The 16,024-nt window shown below is 42.5% G+C and overlaps 1 protein-coding gene across 3 annotated transcripts in view; it reads right to left on the reverse strand.

Moving 5' to 3' along the window:
* The window catches only part of LOC116262331 (TPR repeat-containing thioredoxin TDX), a 65,260-nt gene that overhangs the window by 21,582 nt on the left and 27,654 nt on the right, over positions 1 to 16,024 (reverse strand). The window contains exon 10 of one of the 3 annotated variants that reach the window (XM_031641594.2): positions 3,817 to 4,357. The exons of 1 other annotated variant lie outside the window; for it this stretch is intronic. In XM_031641594.2, the coding sequence (XP_031497454.1) occupies positions 4,023 to 4,357 (335 nt within the window). In that variant the 3' untranslated portion in view covers positions 3,817 to 4,022. Of the gene's footprint in view, positions 1 to 3,816; positions 4,358 to 8,827; positions 9,145 to 16,024 lie in introns of those variants that run through there. One more of the 3 variants, XM_050079826.1, reaches the window with a different exon arrangement.

Consider the following 16,024-nt stretch of genomic DNA (forward strand, 5'->3'; position numbering starts at 1 on the left):
ATCAAAATGAAGAAATAATTAAAGGGACATGAATTTTTAAAGTGGTTCAGCCAATAGGCTTACATCCACTGCTCTATCATTTCTTGTTTGCCTTCCTTTGGTGGAGAGACTCATTTATATAGAGGAGTTACATAAGGGGTGTCTAGTTCTCAATAGACATGACTTTTCATCTTTCAACATACATGACTTTTCATCTTTCAACAGACATGACTTTTCATCTCTCAAGAGACATGTCTTTTCATCTCCTAAGAGACGTGACTTTTCATCTCCCAACAGACATGACTCTTCATCCCTCAAGAGACATGACTTTTCATCTCTCAAGTAATTCACTTTGATAGCCTTCTTGGTATTTCTGTTAACAAACTGTTGTCTTTCTAAATGACTCCAAATTTGGAACATAAACAAAAAAGTGGTCTACCAAGGCATCTGACAAGATCAATTCAGCCTGCACACCACAATTTCAAGTAATGAATCAATCAGACATGTACAAGCTTCACTTACTTATTGAAGCTTGGTTTTGTGAGGGCTGGAGTGGATAAGGTGCTTAAATGGGTCACTATTGCTAGTTTTGCCATGTTTATTAACGGAAGGGGGGGTGCTTACTGCCACATTGGCAATGTTTGAGAGGCAGAGTGACCCTTTCTCACCCTACTCTTCCTGGTGGTACTAGAGATGCTATCTAGAAAACTTAGAAAAGAAATCATTCACCATAATATTAAGTTTCAGTGAGAATTGAAGCAATATTACATTCCTGCTGGCCAATTTTTTTGTGGATGATATTATCTTAATTGGTAAGGTCTGATCTCCCATCTGTCAGGTGCATTGCAAGTTCTAGAGGAGATGGAATTGAAGGCAGGACTTGTAATTAACCCCCATAGATCTGTGGTTTCCCTTTTTAAATTTAATGGAATTCTCTCTCTCAATGTGGTGGACTGTCCTGGGTGGCAGGAAGCACATATGCTACTCCAATATTTAGGGCTTCCATTGTTTAGTGGAAATCTGCTTGTTGGACATTGTGACCAGTTGAAGAGGAAAATTATTGACAAGTTAACTAGTTGGAGAGGGGACTCTTGTCTAGTGCTGCGTGTTCTCCACCTAATTGTGGGTTTTTGGATGATGGCGTTCAACGGTTCAAGTTACTAAGACAGATTGTTAACTTTATTAAAAGGGAATGTTCTAACTTCTTGTGGGGAGACCAAAATAATTGTAGAAATCTTGTCAAATGAAGAACATTGTATATGTTTGCCCTTGTTGGAAGGTGGTGCTGGGTTGGTGGACCTATATATGGAGGTTTCGATAGATCACAGATGATTTTCCTGCTCTTCAAAGTTGGGCTCTCCAATTCAATGTGGGCCCCCTTTATGAGGGAAAGATACCTTCAATCAGCACGTCGTCTCTTGGTGGCTAACTTCCTCCCAGCCCCAATTAATGCGCTCCTAACCCCTGACTGAGGACTTTTGCTTACATGTCCAAAGGTTATCTCTTCTCAAATGTTCTTTTGCTCACAAACATTCCCAAAAGTGAATGAGGAGCACGTTTTTGTCGCTAAAACACTACGTACGTGGGATTTGTTTCAATGCCAAAAAGATTCGTCTCTCAGACAAATTCCACCCACTTCGAAAGGACAGCAAAGATGATTCCAAGCAACACCATGAAACCTTTGTCCATTTTCTGAATCGCCCCAAAGGAACCTGCCGCATTTCCTTTCAATGAAGGATATAACAGACTTGGGAATCTTAGACTATATCATATAGTAGCCAGCCATTTGATTGATAACATTATCGTATAGAAGGAAACTCGTGGGGCTCATCCATAATCCTCACTGAGAATGGACGGTCCAGTTATCGTTGCCTTTAACAATCCACAAACTTCAATGGAAAGGATGCTCAGTCACCTTCCTTTCACTTTTCCTCTCTACTAGAAGTGCAGCTGAGTAGGCACAGGATTGTATCCCAAAATAATGCCCCACAAATAACCTAGTTAAAAGCAGATCCGGGATGAGTCTACATATAATTTCAATTTTGAACTTCATACAAATTATAAATCCACATTATTTTTGGATTAGGTGTCAACAATCCGGTTGTAACTGAGTAGGATATAAATGGATCTGGGTAGTAACAAACAGGGAGTTTAGTAAAATGTATCTTTTCATGAGGCTAACAAATTCAACCTGCTTGAGTCAGTTACCGTTCAGGTCCTTCTATGGTACCGGAATACTTGGAATTTCATTTGTATCATCCATAAAAATTAACCTGTATCAGGCCATACTGGACTATTTTCTATTTTTTACATTTAAAAACTAATTAATAATTACTTTTTAATATTTGTCAAAAAACTCTTATCCTTCTCACCCCTATCAGTATGCCTGAACAATAAGCCGAGCAACTTAAGCTTGCTGTTCTGCTAAACAAGTCGAGCTCGAGCTTATGTTTAGTTCATTTTTTTAGCTGAGTTGAGTTCGAGTTCATGAAACTTGACTCCGCTCAGGCAAAACCAAACGACTGTCCATGGGAAGACTCGAAACAAGTATTTATTGTCTCTTAAACTGTTTCATTTTCATTTCATTATGTGTTCTCTCTTTGCTCTCTTCATTTCCATCTAACTCCAAGGCTGACTGATTCTTTTGGGCAGCACTGCCACAAACGACCGGAAATTGGCGACGCTAAAATCAACAACTCAAAGGTGCTCTCTCTCTCTCTCTCTCTCTCTCTCTCTCTCTCTTTTTGAAACCCTTAATCGAGCCAGGGTTTCAGCTTGTGCAAATGAGGGTTTCACAAACCATTTTAAAAACCCTTACTCGAGCGAGAGTTTTTTACAACCTTCTCGATCAATCAGCTAAAGATTTTTCTTTTTCCAGATTTTCGTACAGTGAGATATGCCCTTCTCCTTTGCAGAAAATGCCACCTTCAGCCTCCTGCCTCTACTGTCATCTTCCTCTCTAACAGTAACAAAAGCAACAACACCCAAAACGTGTTAAACAAGACGAGCTTAAGCTAACATTGTAAAGCTCGACTCAAGCCCCAACCAAGCTTGATAGGAGCGGAGCCAAGCTCGAGCTGGCATGCTGTGTCTACAGTTGCCCATCAGCCAGAAACACACAGCTTGATACGATGTTATACTGGATATAAACGTATGATAAACAAAAGCATACATAACATTCGATCATAAAAGACGAGCAATCTTACATGTTCATCAAACAAGTTGAAAGACTGGCGAGGTTAATATCCAAAGATGTTGCCGGTTGTAATGTACATTTAAAAAAGCATGCAAAATTAGTTTCCTATCCAAATCTTTCCAAAGAGGTAAAATATGAAACTCGCATCCAAAAGTGTTGAAGTCAAATTCACAAGAAAAAAAAAACTGCCATTTATAAGAAAATGAATCCGCATAATTTTTAGTTGCGCAGTAGACACAATGATTTTGGCATCTCTTTCTGTCAGAAGCCAGTGCAGGTTGCGTAGGTAAAAGATCAGTATGATTGGATTCAGGTATACAAGAAGTTTGATCGCGGGTTTGTTTGGGCATGAAAGTCGATTCACTTCAGTGAGGTACAAAGATTATTTAGTTTATTCATCTACCCATGATCCAATTCGTTTCTTGAGCAGATAAATTTTAGAACCGACTCGTAGTCATAGGTATCCAAGCTGTGGATATAGGACGAATTCAAGACACACAGCTTGAGTTGACTAGAGAAGGCCCAGTGGCACTCCTGCCCCATCAGCCTCATAAATCCCCCCCGTCCCCATGTCCCCTTCCCCCATCACACACAAGCACACTCGCACCCACATATTCCGCACAAATTTCAAAATTCTAGTATCAAGTCAATAACGTTCACATTAAATATATTTATATTCCTGCTGCTCCTAGAAATTGTCTAGACCATTAGCAACGGGAAATTTGATATATCTACGCACACACACACACACACACAAAGGCTCTCACATATATATACACAGGAGTACAAGCAAAATTCACAAACTTCGTGCATACAGCAAAGTTGTGAACATTCTGCACGCATATCCTCATGCAGTGCCAGAATGCAGCGCAAGCTTCCTTTCAAGCTCTCCCCTATCAGCACCAACAACCTTGTCTAGCTCCTTACCATTTCTTAGGAAAAAGAATGTCGGAACACTGTTTATATTGTACTCTGCTGCAGCTTCTCTGAGTTGATCAATGTCAACCTTGAGAAAAGCCACTTGAGGATGCTTCCTGGCTAGCTCTGAATAGACAGGAGATATCATTCGGCAGGGACCGCACCATGCAGCAGTGAAGTAGAGAACCACTAGGCGCAACAAAACCTTAGCAGCAGAAAACTTAGAAGCCAACTCATTGACAGATTGGATGACGATAACAGTCCCTGCCAAACAGCTCATTATTCAATTGCAAGAGCACTCTTACACGTTCTCCGACTACATATTCAGGAAAGCTGTCTAAAAATGGGATCAAAATATATGCTACTAAATGTTACACGTGAAATGAAAGCGTGTTACAGAAGTGAATCCAAACGTCCAATCAAGCAACCTACAAAACTAGTTCTGGTTTGCCTATAAAATATTCTATGGCTCTCTGCCCGAGAATGTGTCCAGTTCTCCACATGATCCAGTTTTAAGACCATGGGAGACAAGCAAGCCTTGAGAATGATTTTGGAGGCCTTGATAGTCGAAAGCGACGTGCTCCCTTTACCAAGATAAAGACTTAGGCTGTGTTTGGATGGATGGAAAGGAAAGGATTTTAATGGATGGAAAGGGAAAGGAAAAAAAGGAGGGAAAATATCAATGAAGGAAAGGCAAAGAAAGGAAATGAAAGGAAAGGAACTACTATAACTTTCCCTTCCCTCCCCTTCCTTCCACCCAAACATGTATAAAATTAGAACTTTCCTTTCCCTCCACTCTTTCCCTTCATCCAAACAACTCTCTACTAATATTTTCCTTTTCTTTCCACCTGTTTCCTAACATCCAAACACAGGCTTAGGATATGGAATAGGATGATTTCTCCTTTCTCAATGATTTCATTTACAAAGCAAGCTGAGGTACTTACAGCAAGCGTGAACAGTGGAACTTTTACAAGCTTGGTACACATGATACAGCTGTTACAAAGAATAAAATGCTGTTATAAAGAATATTACAGTTATGAATTTGTCAAGCAACCAATCATACGATTGCATCTTCGGCTGCATCCACTCTTTCACGACTTTCAGTTACATCCTCTTTTTCACAGCATCGATTATCATCATTATTATTTTTGCCTGGGAAGAGGACGTGGCCGAGGCATTGGAGGACATGGATTTCAATGCACTTATTGTGAAAAGCAAAGTCATCTTGAGGATCAATGTTTCGACTAGCATGAGCATCCTCCTCCTTCCTTATATGCACCCAACAAAGCTATTGCCTAGGTTTAATCCAATAACGGGACCAGTTGCTAGTCCATCTATAGATGCTATCGCTCGAGTTGCATAGAAAATGATCAACTGGTTGCATAACATTTTGCATCAACCTCGTCCTCCCTTTTATGTCCAATATGACATGCTCTACAAATAACACGCTGACCAATAAAGGTAGGGTATGGATTATTGATTTAAGTGAACCAGACATTTTTTAGGGATTCGATGTTTTCTGCATCACATCTCTCTTCTTCCCCCATCATATTACATTGTGGTACCAGTGACCTACTCCTCAAACCTTTTAAGGCAGAAAACAAATAAGGACAGGGGAAGCAACAGAGAAGCATAAACATAAACAGAAAATCAAGGTAAATCCAAACCCTTGCATGGGATGACCTTCTCATTAGTCTCATGCACATACAGCCAGGGGCGGAGCCAGGATTTTTTTCAGGAGTGGGCCAAACGATCCGCAGGTCGGGCCAAGAGGAGCAACCGGTCTGGCCAAACTAAAAAATTTTGATTTTTTCAATATAAATTTTTTTTTCCTGCACTCACCTGGGCCATGGCCCAGGTGGCCCCCCTTCCCTCCGCCCCTGCATACAGCGTTCACCACATCGTGCTGACAACACAAGCACCCGTGTCAGTGTGACATGGCTGTGAGTGTGCCGTTGACACGGCACTAGGTGTGCCTGGTACTGTCAACTGCACCTGGTCATTTTAGTCCATTTTAGACATGCACCCTACCCACCGTCAACAGTGAGCTGGGTGCGGTCAACCCATGTGAAGGCATTTTTGTCCCATTTTTGGTAAACTTAAACAAGAAAACAAAAGAAGGCTTCCTTCAAACGAAACCCTAACTTTCATTTCAAGCCCTCTTTCATCTCTCTCTGCTACTCTTCCCTCCTCTGTCAATTTTCCCGCTTTCTGGCAGCTTTAGGCAAATGTTGCCATCACGCGACCTCTAGGTGTTGTGAAAAGTGACTATAACAGTCACAAAAGATGCATATAATGATAAAAAGGCACTAAGGCCAAGCGGAGAAAAATAATACTCATTCAATAAAATATATGAAGGTTGTATAATACAGCTCAAGTATTTATACATAAAATAAATGTGAAGGAGAGGAAGGAGAGAGGCTGTTCTAGCCGTTGGAACTCCCAACGGCTGGAACAAGGGTTAAACAAAAAGAAAAATAAAAGAAAAAAATAAAATACATAAAAAGGAAAGTAAAATGTAAAAAATGTAAAACTTAACCTAACTATGATATCAACAAGATATCTTATTTCCTAACACTCCCCCTTAAACTTATGGTGCTATCACCGAAAGTTTATCTAAAAGAAAGTTGAATCCGGGAGAACATAGAGGCTTTGTGAAGAAATCAGCTAGCTGGAATTCAGAGGAGACATATGGAAGCTTGATAGTCTTCTTCAAAAATTCTTCACGAACATAGTGACAATCCATCTCTATATGCTTTGTTTGTTCATGGAATGTTTGATTCTTGGCAATGTAGATAGAATTCTTGTTGTCGCAGCATAAATCAGTGGATTCTTATATCCTTGTTCCCATATCAAGGAGCATTTGATGAAGCCAGATAATTTCCATAGTTGTAGAAGACATGGCTCGATATTCAACTTCAGTAGAGGATAGAGATACTTTCTGTTGCTTTTTGCACTTCCATGAGATGAGTGATTCCCCTAAAAAAACACAAAATCCAGTAGTTGAGTGTCTATCATTTGGATCTCCTCCCCAGTCAGCATCAGTATAAGTAATCAAGTTTAAGAAAGAGGAGGAAGACATAAATACTCCCTTGTTTATTGTTCCCTTAATGTATCTGATGATACGAAGAACAGCTCTCATATGAACGGTTGATGGAGCATGTTGAAATTGACTCACAATATGAACTGCATGAGCAATGTCAGACCGAGTGATGCTAAGATACATTAAAGATCCCACAAGCTGTCGGTAAGGAGTGGGATTGGTAAGTGGAACTCCATCATCAATGTTCATTTTGTTTTCTACTGCTTCAAGAGTTTTTGTGACCTTATCATTTGTTATGTCTGATTTAGCAATGATCTCTGCAACAAACTTAGTTTGTGACAAAAAATATCCTCTAGTAGAATATGCAACCTCAATACCCAAGAAATATGTTAGAAAACCTAAATCTTTCATTTCAAAAGTTTGTTGTAGCAATTTCTTACATTCTCTAATACCTTCCTTATCACTACCTGTAATGATTATGTCGTCAACATACAGAAGGACTATGATACCTGCAGTAGTATTATTAACAAACAAGGCAGTGTCACTTAAACATGAATGAAATCCATAATAAAAAATAACAAAGTTAAAACGGTCAAACCAAGCTTTAGGAGCTTGTTTGAGTCCATAAAGAGTCTTCTTAAGTCTAAGAACTTTTCCTTGAGGATTAGACAATCTTGGTGGTACTTCCATATAAACCTCTTCCATAAAATCTCCATTTAAAAAGGCATTTTTAACATCCATTTGGTAGATATTCCAGTTTTTAATAGATGATAAAGCAATAAAGGTCCTAACAGTAGTCATTCTAGCTACAAAGGCAAAGGTTTCCTCATAGTCAATACCATATTCATGAGTGTATCCTTTGGCAATAAGCCTTGCTTTATATCTTTCTAGGGATCCATCACTGTTAGTTTTCACCTTGTATACCCACTTGGATCCATCTGCCGTCGCCGTCACCGCTGCCGTCACCGTCGCCTTCTTCCGCTTCGCTGAGTTTCGGTCATGGGTGAGGGAGAGACGAAGAGGGGAAACGAGGGAGAAGAAGGAGACAAGGAAGGGGAGACGGGCTGCGGCGTCGGGGCTCCTAACGCGCATGGAGCTCGGGTCTGGGTCTGGACCCTGACCCGACCTGTCCTGCAAAAAGGCCGAGCGTTACAGTGGGACTATGGTTATGAACAAAGCAAACACACCCGAACACCCAAGGAGTAAGAGGCCAGGGGTTATGGGTGGGACTGAGCACAGAGTAAGGAGTACGGCCATTCAACACACGAGTAGGCATACGGTTGATGAGGTGGGCACTAGTGAGGAGAGCATCGCCCCAGTAGCGCTTAGGAACATGCCTGTGGAACATAATGGCTCGAGTGACATCTAATAAATAGCGATTTTTCCGTTCGGCCACGCCATTTTGAAGAGGAGTATAACTGCAGGATGTCTCATGAACAATACCCTTGCCCCGCAGGAAGTCATCTAGGGATTGGGAGACATACTCCCTGGCATTATCAGTACGTAAAGTCTAAACAGAGGTCTGAAATTGATTTTCGACAAAGGCAACAAAGTTTTTGACAACGACAGGAACCTCATTGCGTTCTTTCAACAAGTACACGAACGTACAACGGGAGTAGTCATCAATCAGAGTCACAAAGTAATGGAAACCACGACAAGTGGGTACTCCCGAAGGACCCCAAACATCAGAGTGAACCAAGGCAAAAAGACAAGTGGTTTTATTGATAGAAATAGGGTACGAAGCCCTAACATGCTTAGCAAGCTGACACACTTCACATGTAAAGGAGTCCATGGAAACAGAAGTAAACAACCTAGGAAACAACTTCTTAATCGACTGGAATGGGAGACGTCCAAGGCGCTCGTGCCATCTCATAATGCTAGACCTGTCCTCCACGCCCGTCAACTGTCTGCTAGTGGCTGAAATGAGAGCAGAGGCAACCTGTACGGGCAGTCTGTAGAGACCATCAATAACCGAACCAATCCCAATCTTCTTCCCCGTCACCAAGTCCTGCAGGGTACAATGATCAGTAGAGAAAATTAGATTACAATTGAGTTCTTTGGTGATACTACTGACAGATAACAAATTCACAGGAATATTGGGAACATGAAGAGCATTATGCAGAATACATTTATTTAATAAGGACAAACTCTTTTTTCCAGCCACAGAGATCGAGGACCCATCAGTCATAGAGACTCGTTGCTGCCCTGAAGACAATTTGTACTCTTGAAACATCTTAGGGTTCCCTGTCATATGATGAGTAGCTCCACTGTCCACAACCCAATCACCAAGTAAGGAATTACCTTGATCACTTGTGGCAACGAGAGCTTGGGTTAACTGAGCTCCCTCAGACGTGGAGGCTTCCTCCTTAGTAGTAGATAATCGGCTGATGTAAGCTTGTAATTCCTTGAGTTGATCAGAGGAAAGCTTCGGTTTGTCAACACTGGGAGAGCTAGTATCGGGCACAGGAGGACCCCCGCCTACCAGAAGAAGGGCGACCACGGGTGAGCCTCTTCTCAGGATGAAGATCCCAACAAAAATCAACAGAGTGCCCCAACTTGTTACAATGACTGCACCGCCGGATAGTACGCTGCCCAGTCCGTGGAGCACAGCTAACAAAGGCAGAGGGTGAACTACCATGACTAGAGTCAATATGCATCACTTGACGGCGTTGTTCCTCAGATTCCACCCGGGCATACACCTCCTCAATCCCAGGGGTCTCATCACAATTGGGAATTTGACTCCTAATGGATTCAAACTCATCACGCAGACCTCCCAAAAAAATAAAAGTGCGGTTCATCCATTCTTTCTGTCAGTACAGTTCATGATCAAAACCACAATTCCAGTCATCATTCACATGATAATCCAGTTCCTCCCATTTAGTCATCAAGGCTGCATAGAAGGATGCCACAGACAAGTCACCCTATTTAAGAGAATAGATGCTTCGTTTAATCTGGTAAGTACGCAGGACTCTCTTTTTACGGCCATACATCCTCGCAAGCACAGTCCACATGTCATATGAGGTCAACTTACGCAAAATAAGGGGCTGAATATCAGCAGAAACAGAACTAATAATCCAAACTTTAACTTGACTATCTTCCAACGCCCAAGTCGCCCATCCAGGATCAGTTTTACTAGGCGCAGGTTTCTCCCCAGTGATATAGGGCAGACGACCGCGACTAGTGATCTCAATTTCAAGCGCAGCAGACCAAGAGAGATAATTGTCTTTGTTCAGCCGAATAGAGGTGACTTGAACAGGCAAGTTTTCGCTTTTGGTATTGCTGCCCGTGTCAAAGGTAACATCGGTCTTGGAGGGCATCTCTTCAACCATAACAACCACAACAGAAATCCAACAGTCAGAATATACCAAAAAAGCACAGGGCGAGGACGGGCAGCGGCAGAACAGCAAGTTGCGACGGCAGTCCAGGCGACGGCGGAAGAAAGGCCAGGCGACAGCGGAAAAAGACCAGGCGGCGGCGGCGGGAAAAACCAGGCGACGGCGGCGGGAAAAAACCAGGCGGCGGCGGCGAGAGAAAACCAGGGGACGGCGGGAAAAAAAGGGCCCAGGCGGCAGCGCACACCAGGCGACGGCGGGCGGGAATGCGTCGGCGGCGGGCTGCATCGGCGGCGGGCTGCGTCGGCGGCGGAACAAGGGTTCAAACTTAGGGTTCCAAGAAAAACCCTAAATCACAAATGAACAAAGAAGCCAAACAGCACGATTTTGGCTCTGATACCATGTAGAAACACGCAGTAGAAAGGGAAGAAGAAAAGCCAACACAAGATATACGTGGAAAACCTCGGAACGAAGTGAAAAACCACGGGGAAGCTCTAACCTAGGGGCAAAACCGCAACCCTAGGAGAGAGAAAACTCTATTCACTTAATCAACGATTACAATAAGTGATAGAATAAAAAGAGGGAGGAAGAGAGACCCGCCTAGGGAACCGAGCCCATCCTCGGTTCCCGCACCGATGGATACTGGGTCCATATCTGGACCCGGTTCCCTATACATTGTATTCTAACAGTCTGTAAGATTTTAAGTGTCAAGACATTCAAACAATTCATCTAACATTTGGCAGGTGGGTTTAAGGCAAGGGACGGAAAACTTTCAATTTTTCAAATATCAAAAACGCATTAAAGCATGCCCCAATCAAGGTGATTTTTGTTTTGTCACTAAGTGTAAGGGAATTAAAAATGTACAAAGTATCTCGCCAGAATCAAATGAGGTCACAAATTTGGAAAATTTTGAGGATTTTGTGCATATGAGGAATTTTCATACAATTAACATGACAATCAAACTCTACTAAGCTCAAGAAACATAGTTTCATGGCCAAACCCCACTGGAAAACGGTAAAATTTTGCTGGAAAATTTTGGATCTATGCATACAAACAATATATACCCTAACATCATTGATAAATGAATAAATAACAAATATTAAAACCTACTGGAAGTCATCTGGACACCGGAAATCAAAGGGCAGACCGTTTGCACACTGAAAATCAAAGGTCATTGCCAGTGAAACAAGAGGGAGAAGATAGGGGAAGAGGGAGGAAGAAGAATGAGGAAGAAGGCTTTGGAGGACATGTTAAAAAAGTAGGCTAGCCTTTACCGATTAGAGCAGACATTGGAAAAAACCATCAACAAGAGGAAAAAAACAACGGATGAGGAGGAACTGGTGCTCACTAGCAGCCAGACTCTCTCTCTCTTAAGATTTTATTAACTCTCACAAAATTAGGGTTACAATCATTAAGTAAGGCCCAACAAGGGCTACACGATGGATCGGGTATGGATCCAGACCCGGTCCCGAGACCCATCTAATATGTTTCAACACTCCCCCTCAAGTTGGGCATACATATCAAACATGCCCAACTTGGATACATTTCTCTCGAACAAAGTCGAAGATAGAGCTTTCGTCAGAACATCAGCTGTTTGGTCTTCAGATCTCATGTAAGGAAGTACAAGTTCTTTAGCATCAATTCTCTCTCGAATGAAATGCTGGTCAATCTCAACATGCTTTGTTCTGTCATGAAGCACAGGGTTGTTGGCCAAGTTGAGTGCAGACTTGTTATCGCAATACATCTGCATTGGTTCTTCAACATTTATACCAATATCAGTCAACAATACTTTTAGCCACAAAAGCTCTGAAACTCCCATAACCACTGCTCTGTAGAACAAACATCTTGCCTTTTACTTCTCCACACTATGAGATTCCCTCCCAAATAAATACAATAGCCAGAGGTGGACCTCCTAGTGTCAATACAGCCTGCCCAATTTGCATCTGAATAACCTTCAATCCCAAGAGTGTCTTGCTTGACATACAAAAGACCTTTGTCAGGATTTCTCTTCAAGTAGCACAAGATCCCGTCAACAGCCTTCAAGTGGGCATCCATGGGAGCATGCATGAACTGACTCATCACATTCACAGCAAAGGTAATATCAGGTCTAGTGAGAGCATGCATGAACTGACTCATCACATTTACAGCAAAGGTAATATCAGGTCTAGTGATAGTAAGATAAATCAACTTCCCTACAAGACATTGATATCTTCTTTTGGCCTCTTCACAGAGAGGCTCCCCATCTCTAATACTTAGCTTCTGTCCAGCATCTAGAGGAGTAGAAGCTGGTCAACACCCCAGTTTCTCGGTTTCCTTTAACAAATCTAGAGTGTACTTCTGTTGATCAAGCACGAGGCTAGTCCCAGACCTAGCAATTTCAATGCCAATGAAATATTTCAACTTACCAAGGTCCTTGAGATCAAACTCGATCGCCAACAGTTTCTTTAACTTAACTATTTCATCTTCATCATCACCTGTGACAATCATATCATCAACATATACCAACAAAATAGTAACCTTTTGCTCATTTCTCTTCACAAAGAGTGTATGATCTCAATTCCCTTGATGGTATCCACATTGTCGCATGACAAGTCTAAGTCGTTCAAACCATGCTCGAGGAGATTGCTTGAGCCCATATAAAGCTTTCCTTAGCTTGCAACATTTTTCAGGTTCCTCATATCCTGGAGGCATACACATATATACTTTTTCTTCAAGGTCTCTATTGAGAAATGCGTTCTTGACATCAAGTTGGTACATCTTCCACTCCTTCATCACAACTAAGGAGATAATGACTCTGACAGTCTTCATCTTCGCAACAGGAGCAAATGTCTCCAAATAATCAATCTCATATTTCTGACTAAACCCCTTGGCCACAAAACGAGCTTTGTATCTTTCAACACTTCCATCTGGTTTGTACTTGATGGTGTAGACCCACTTAGATCCAACCAAGTGAGCCGCCTCAAGAATCTTTATAACTTCCCATGTCATGTTTCTTCTCAGGGCTTCCATCTTTTCTTGCATTGCATAAGTCCACTTGGGATCACTTTGAGCCTCAGCAACATTCCTGGGAATCATAGCCAAAGAAAGAGAAGATACAAAACATTTGTAGTCCTTACTCAGTCTAGAATATGAAACAAAGTTACCAATAGGATGTTGAGTACATGACCTGACACCCTTTCGCAGGGCGATGAGAAGCTCTTTACTTGCAATAACAGTCTGCATCTCTTCTTCAATAGGTTGCTTCTGAGCACGACTTGGGTCATCCAGGGAAGGACTAACTGGATTGGAAGTAGAATTCTCACCACCTGTCATCTCATCAGTACATAATCTTCGCCTAGAGTAAACTTGCCCAAACAGACGATTGCATTCCTCTCCTGCCCCAGAAGAACACTCCATTTTTCTCTTGTTCAAGCACTTCAATAGAAGGACCAATGGATTCATGCCTGTAGTCCAAAAAATCTGTAAACAGAATTTCCTGACTCAAAGAATACTCTTCCTTTGACATAGAATTCTCCCCCTGAAGAGGATTCTCACCAAAATATGAAGTCTGTTCAAGGAAAGTGACATCTTTGGTAATATAGGCACGACCAGTGGAAGGGTCCCGACACTTATACCCTTTTTGAGTGGGAGAATAACCTAGAAATATGCCCTTAATAGACCTTGGATCAAGTTTTTTAATGTGAGGACTATGATTGTGAATAAAGCAAACACAGCCAAAAACTCTTGGTGAAAGAGAGAAATAGCACCAAAGCCCAACAAGAGTCTCAGGGGCTATAACACTCGACGTCACAGGACGACAACGCTGGGCGGCACAAACAACACAGCATGAGATAGTCGCCTGACCCACACACCAGACGCTGGGTACCTGCAGTGACAAAGGGCAGCCGCGGCAATTGGGAGCACGCAGCAACTGGCGTGAGCAGAGGTGCTAGAACTCTACAGCAGATCCTGCAGGAGAACACTGTCGCAGGGAGTAGAGGCAGCGCTAGACAGAAAGGGCAACATTGAACCGAACGAACAGGAACCGTCGGGCGGTGCAGAGACAGAGGGGCGTCGGGCGACAGCAGGAAGCAAGAGAGTAGAGCGTCGACATGCAGAACTGAGCAGAAGTGGCGACGCTGAGTGGGGCGACGGTGGAGCAGGATACCACAGCGACAGTCTCCGGCAGCGGCAGTATACCGCAGCGGTGATGTCCGGCGGTAGCACTGGTGTCAGGCAGAAGGATAACAGCAGCGGTAACAGAGAGACGCCAGTGAGATGCCGGAACTTCACGGTGGCGGCAGGGCAACGGCGGCGAGTGAGGGAATGGTTAGCAGCAGCGAGTGAGGGAACGGTTAGGACCAGAACTTCACGATCACCAAAAAATTTCTCAAACTCGTTGGCTCTGATACCATGTAGAAACACGGAAAATAGGAAAGAGGAATACGATGAACACGATGTAACGTGAAAAAAACCCTCAACAAGAGGGGAAAAACCACAGATGAAGAGGAACTGGTGCTCACTAGCAACCAGACTGTCTCTTAAGATTTCATTAAATCTCACAAAATTAGGGTTACAATCTTTAAATAAGGCCCAACAAGGGCTACACGATGGATCGGGTATGGATCCAGACCCGATCCCGAGACCCATCTAATATGTTTCAACAGCCACAATTATATCAATGCCCAGGGAGAAAGTTGACAATAGTTTGCCAGAAATGTCTTTCACCGAAGCAAGTTCAAGGTAGTGTCAGTGAAATTCTTTATCGACAACAGCAGTCCACCGGTTGGTGGATGTAACACCAAGAGAACTTTCACCAACATTTTGTCATTGACCATCGGTGAAGATCGACTTTTATTGATAGCCAAGCTCCAAATGTTGGAGAAAGTCGACTTTCACTAGCATTGGCTTTCAAATACCTACGTCCTTCCACGAACGTCGGTATAAGTCGACCTTCACCGACGACCATCCCGCTACACGTCGATGATGGCATGATTTTTTGTAGTGTAATATAAAATCAGTTTCTAAGGTAGATCAACTCCAATATCCCTTAAAATATATGATACCCATGTTAATTCTACTACTGCTGAAGCTAAAGCTCTATACTCAACTTTGGAGCATAATTAAGTGATGATGAGCTGCTTTCTAGCTGACTATCAGACACAATTTGGTTTAGATAGATGGAATAACTTGTAGTTGATCAGTGTGTGAGTGGACAACCTACCCAATCCACATCAGCAAAACCTTGAAGAATTAATGAATCAAAAGATTGAATCATGTAGAAATAATAGACGCACAAAAACGGAAGATCGAACACAGATGTAACGTGGAAAACCCTCAACTAAAGGGAAAAAAACCACGGGTGAGGAGGTCTGGTGCCCACAAGCCGCCAGACTCTCTCTCTCTTTGATACTTCAATATTAGGGTTTACAATGCTATAAGTATGCCCAAACTAGGACACACTAGATCGGGTCCAGACCCGGACCCATACATCAAGATCCGTCAACACTCCCCCTCAAGTTGGGAATACATATCAAACATGCCCAACTTGAATACATTTCTCTCAAAAGGAGTTAC

This window comes from Nymphaea colorata, chromosome 10, assembly GCF_008831285.2.
Source record: "Nymphaea colorata isolate Beijing-Zhang1983 chromosome 10, ASM883128v2, whole genome shotgun sequence".
Taxonomy (NCBI): domain Eukaryota; kingdom Viridiplantae; phylum Streptophyta; class Magnoliopsida; order Nymphaeales; family Nymphaeaceae; genus Nymphaea; species Nymphaea colorata.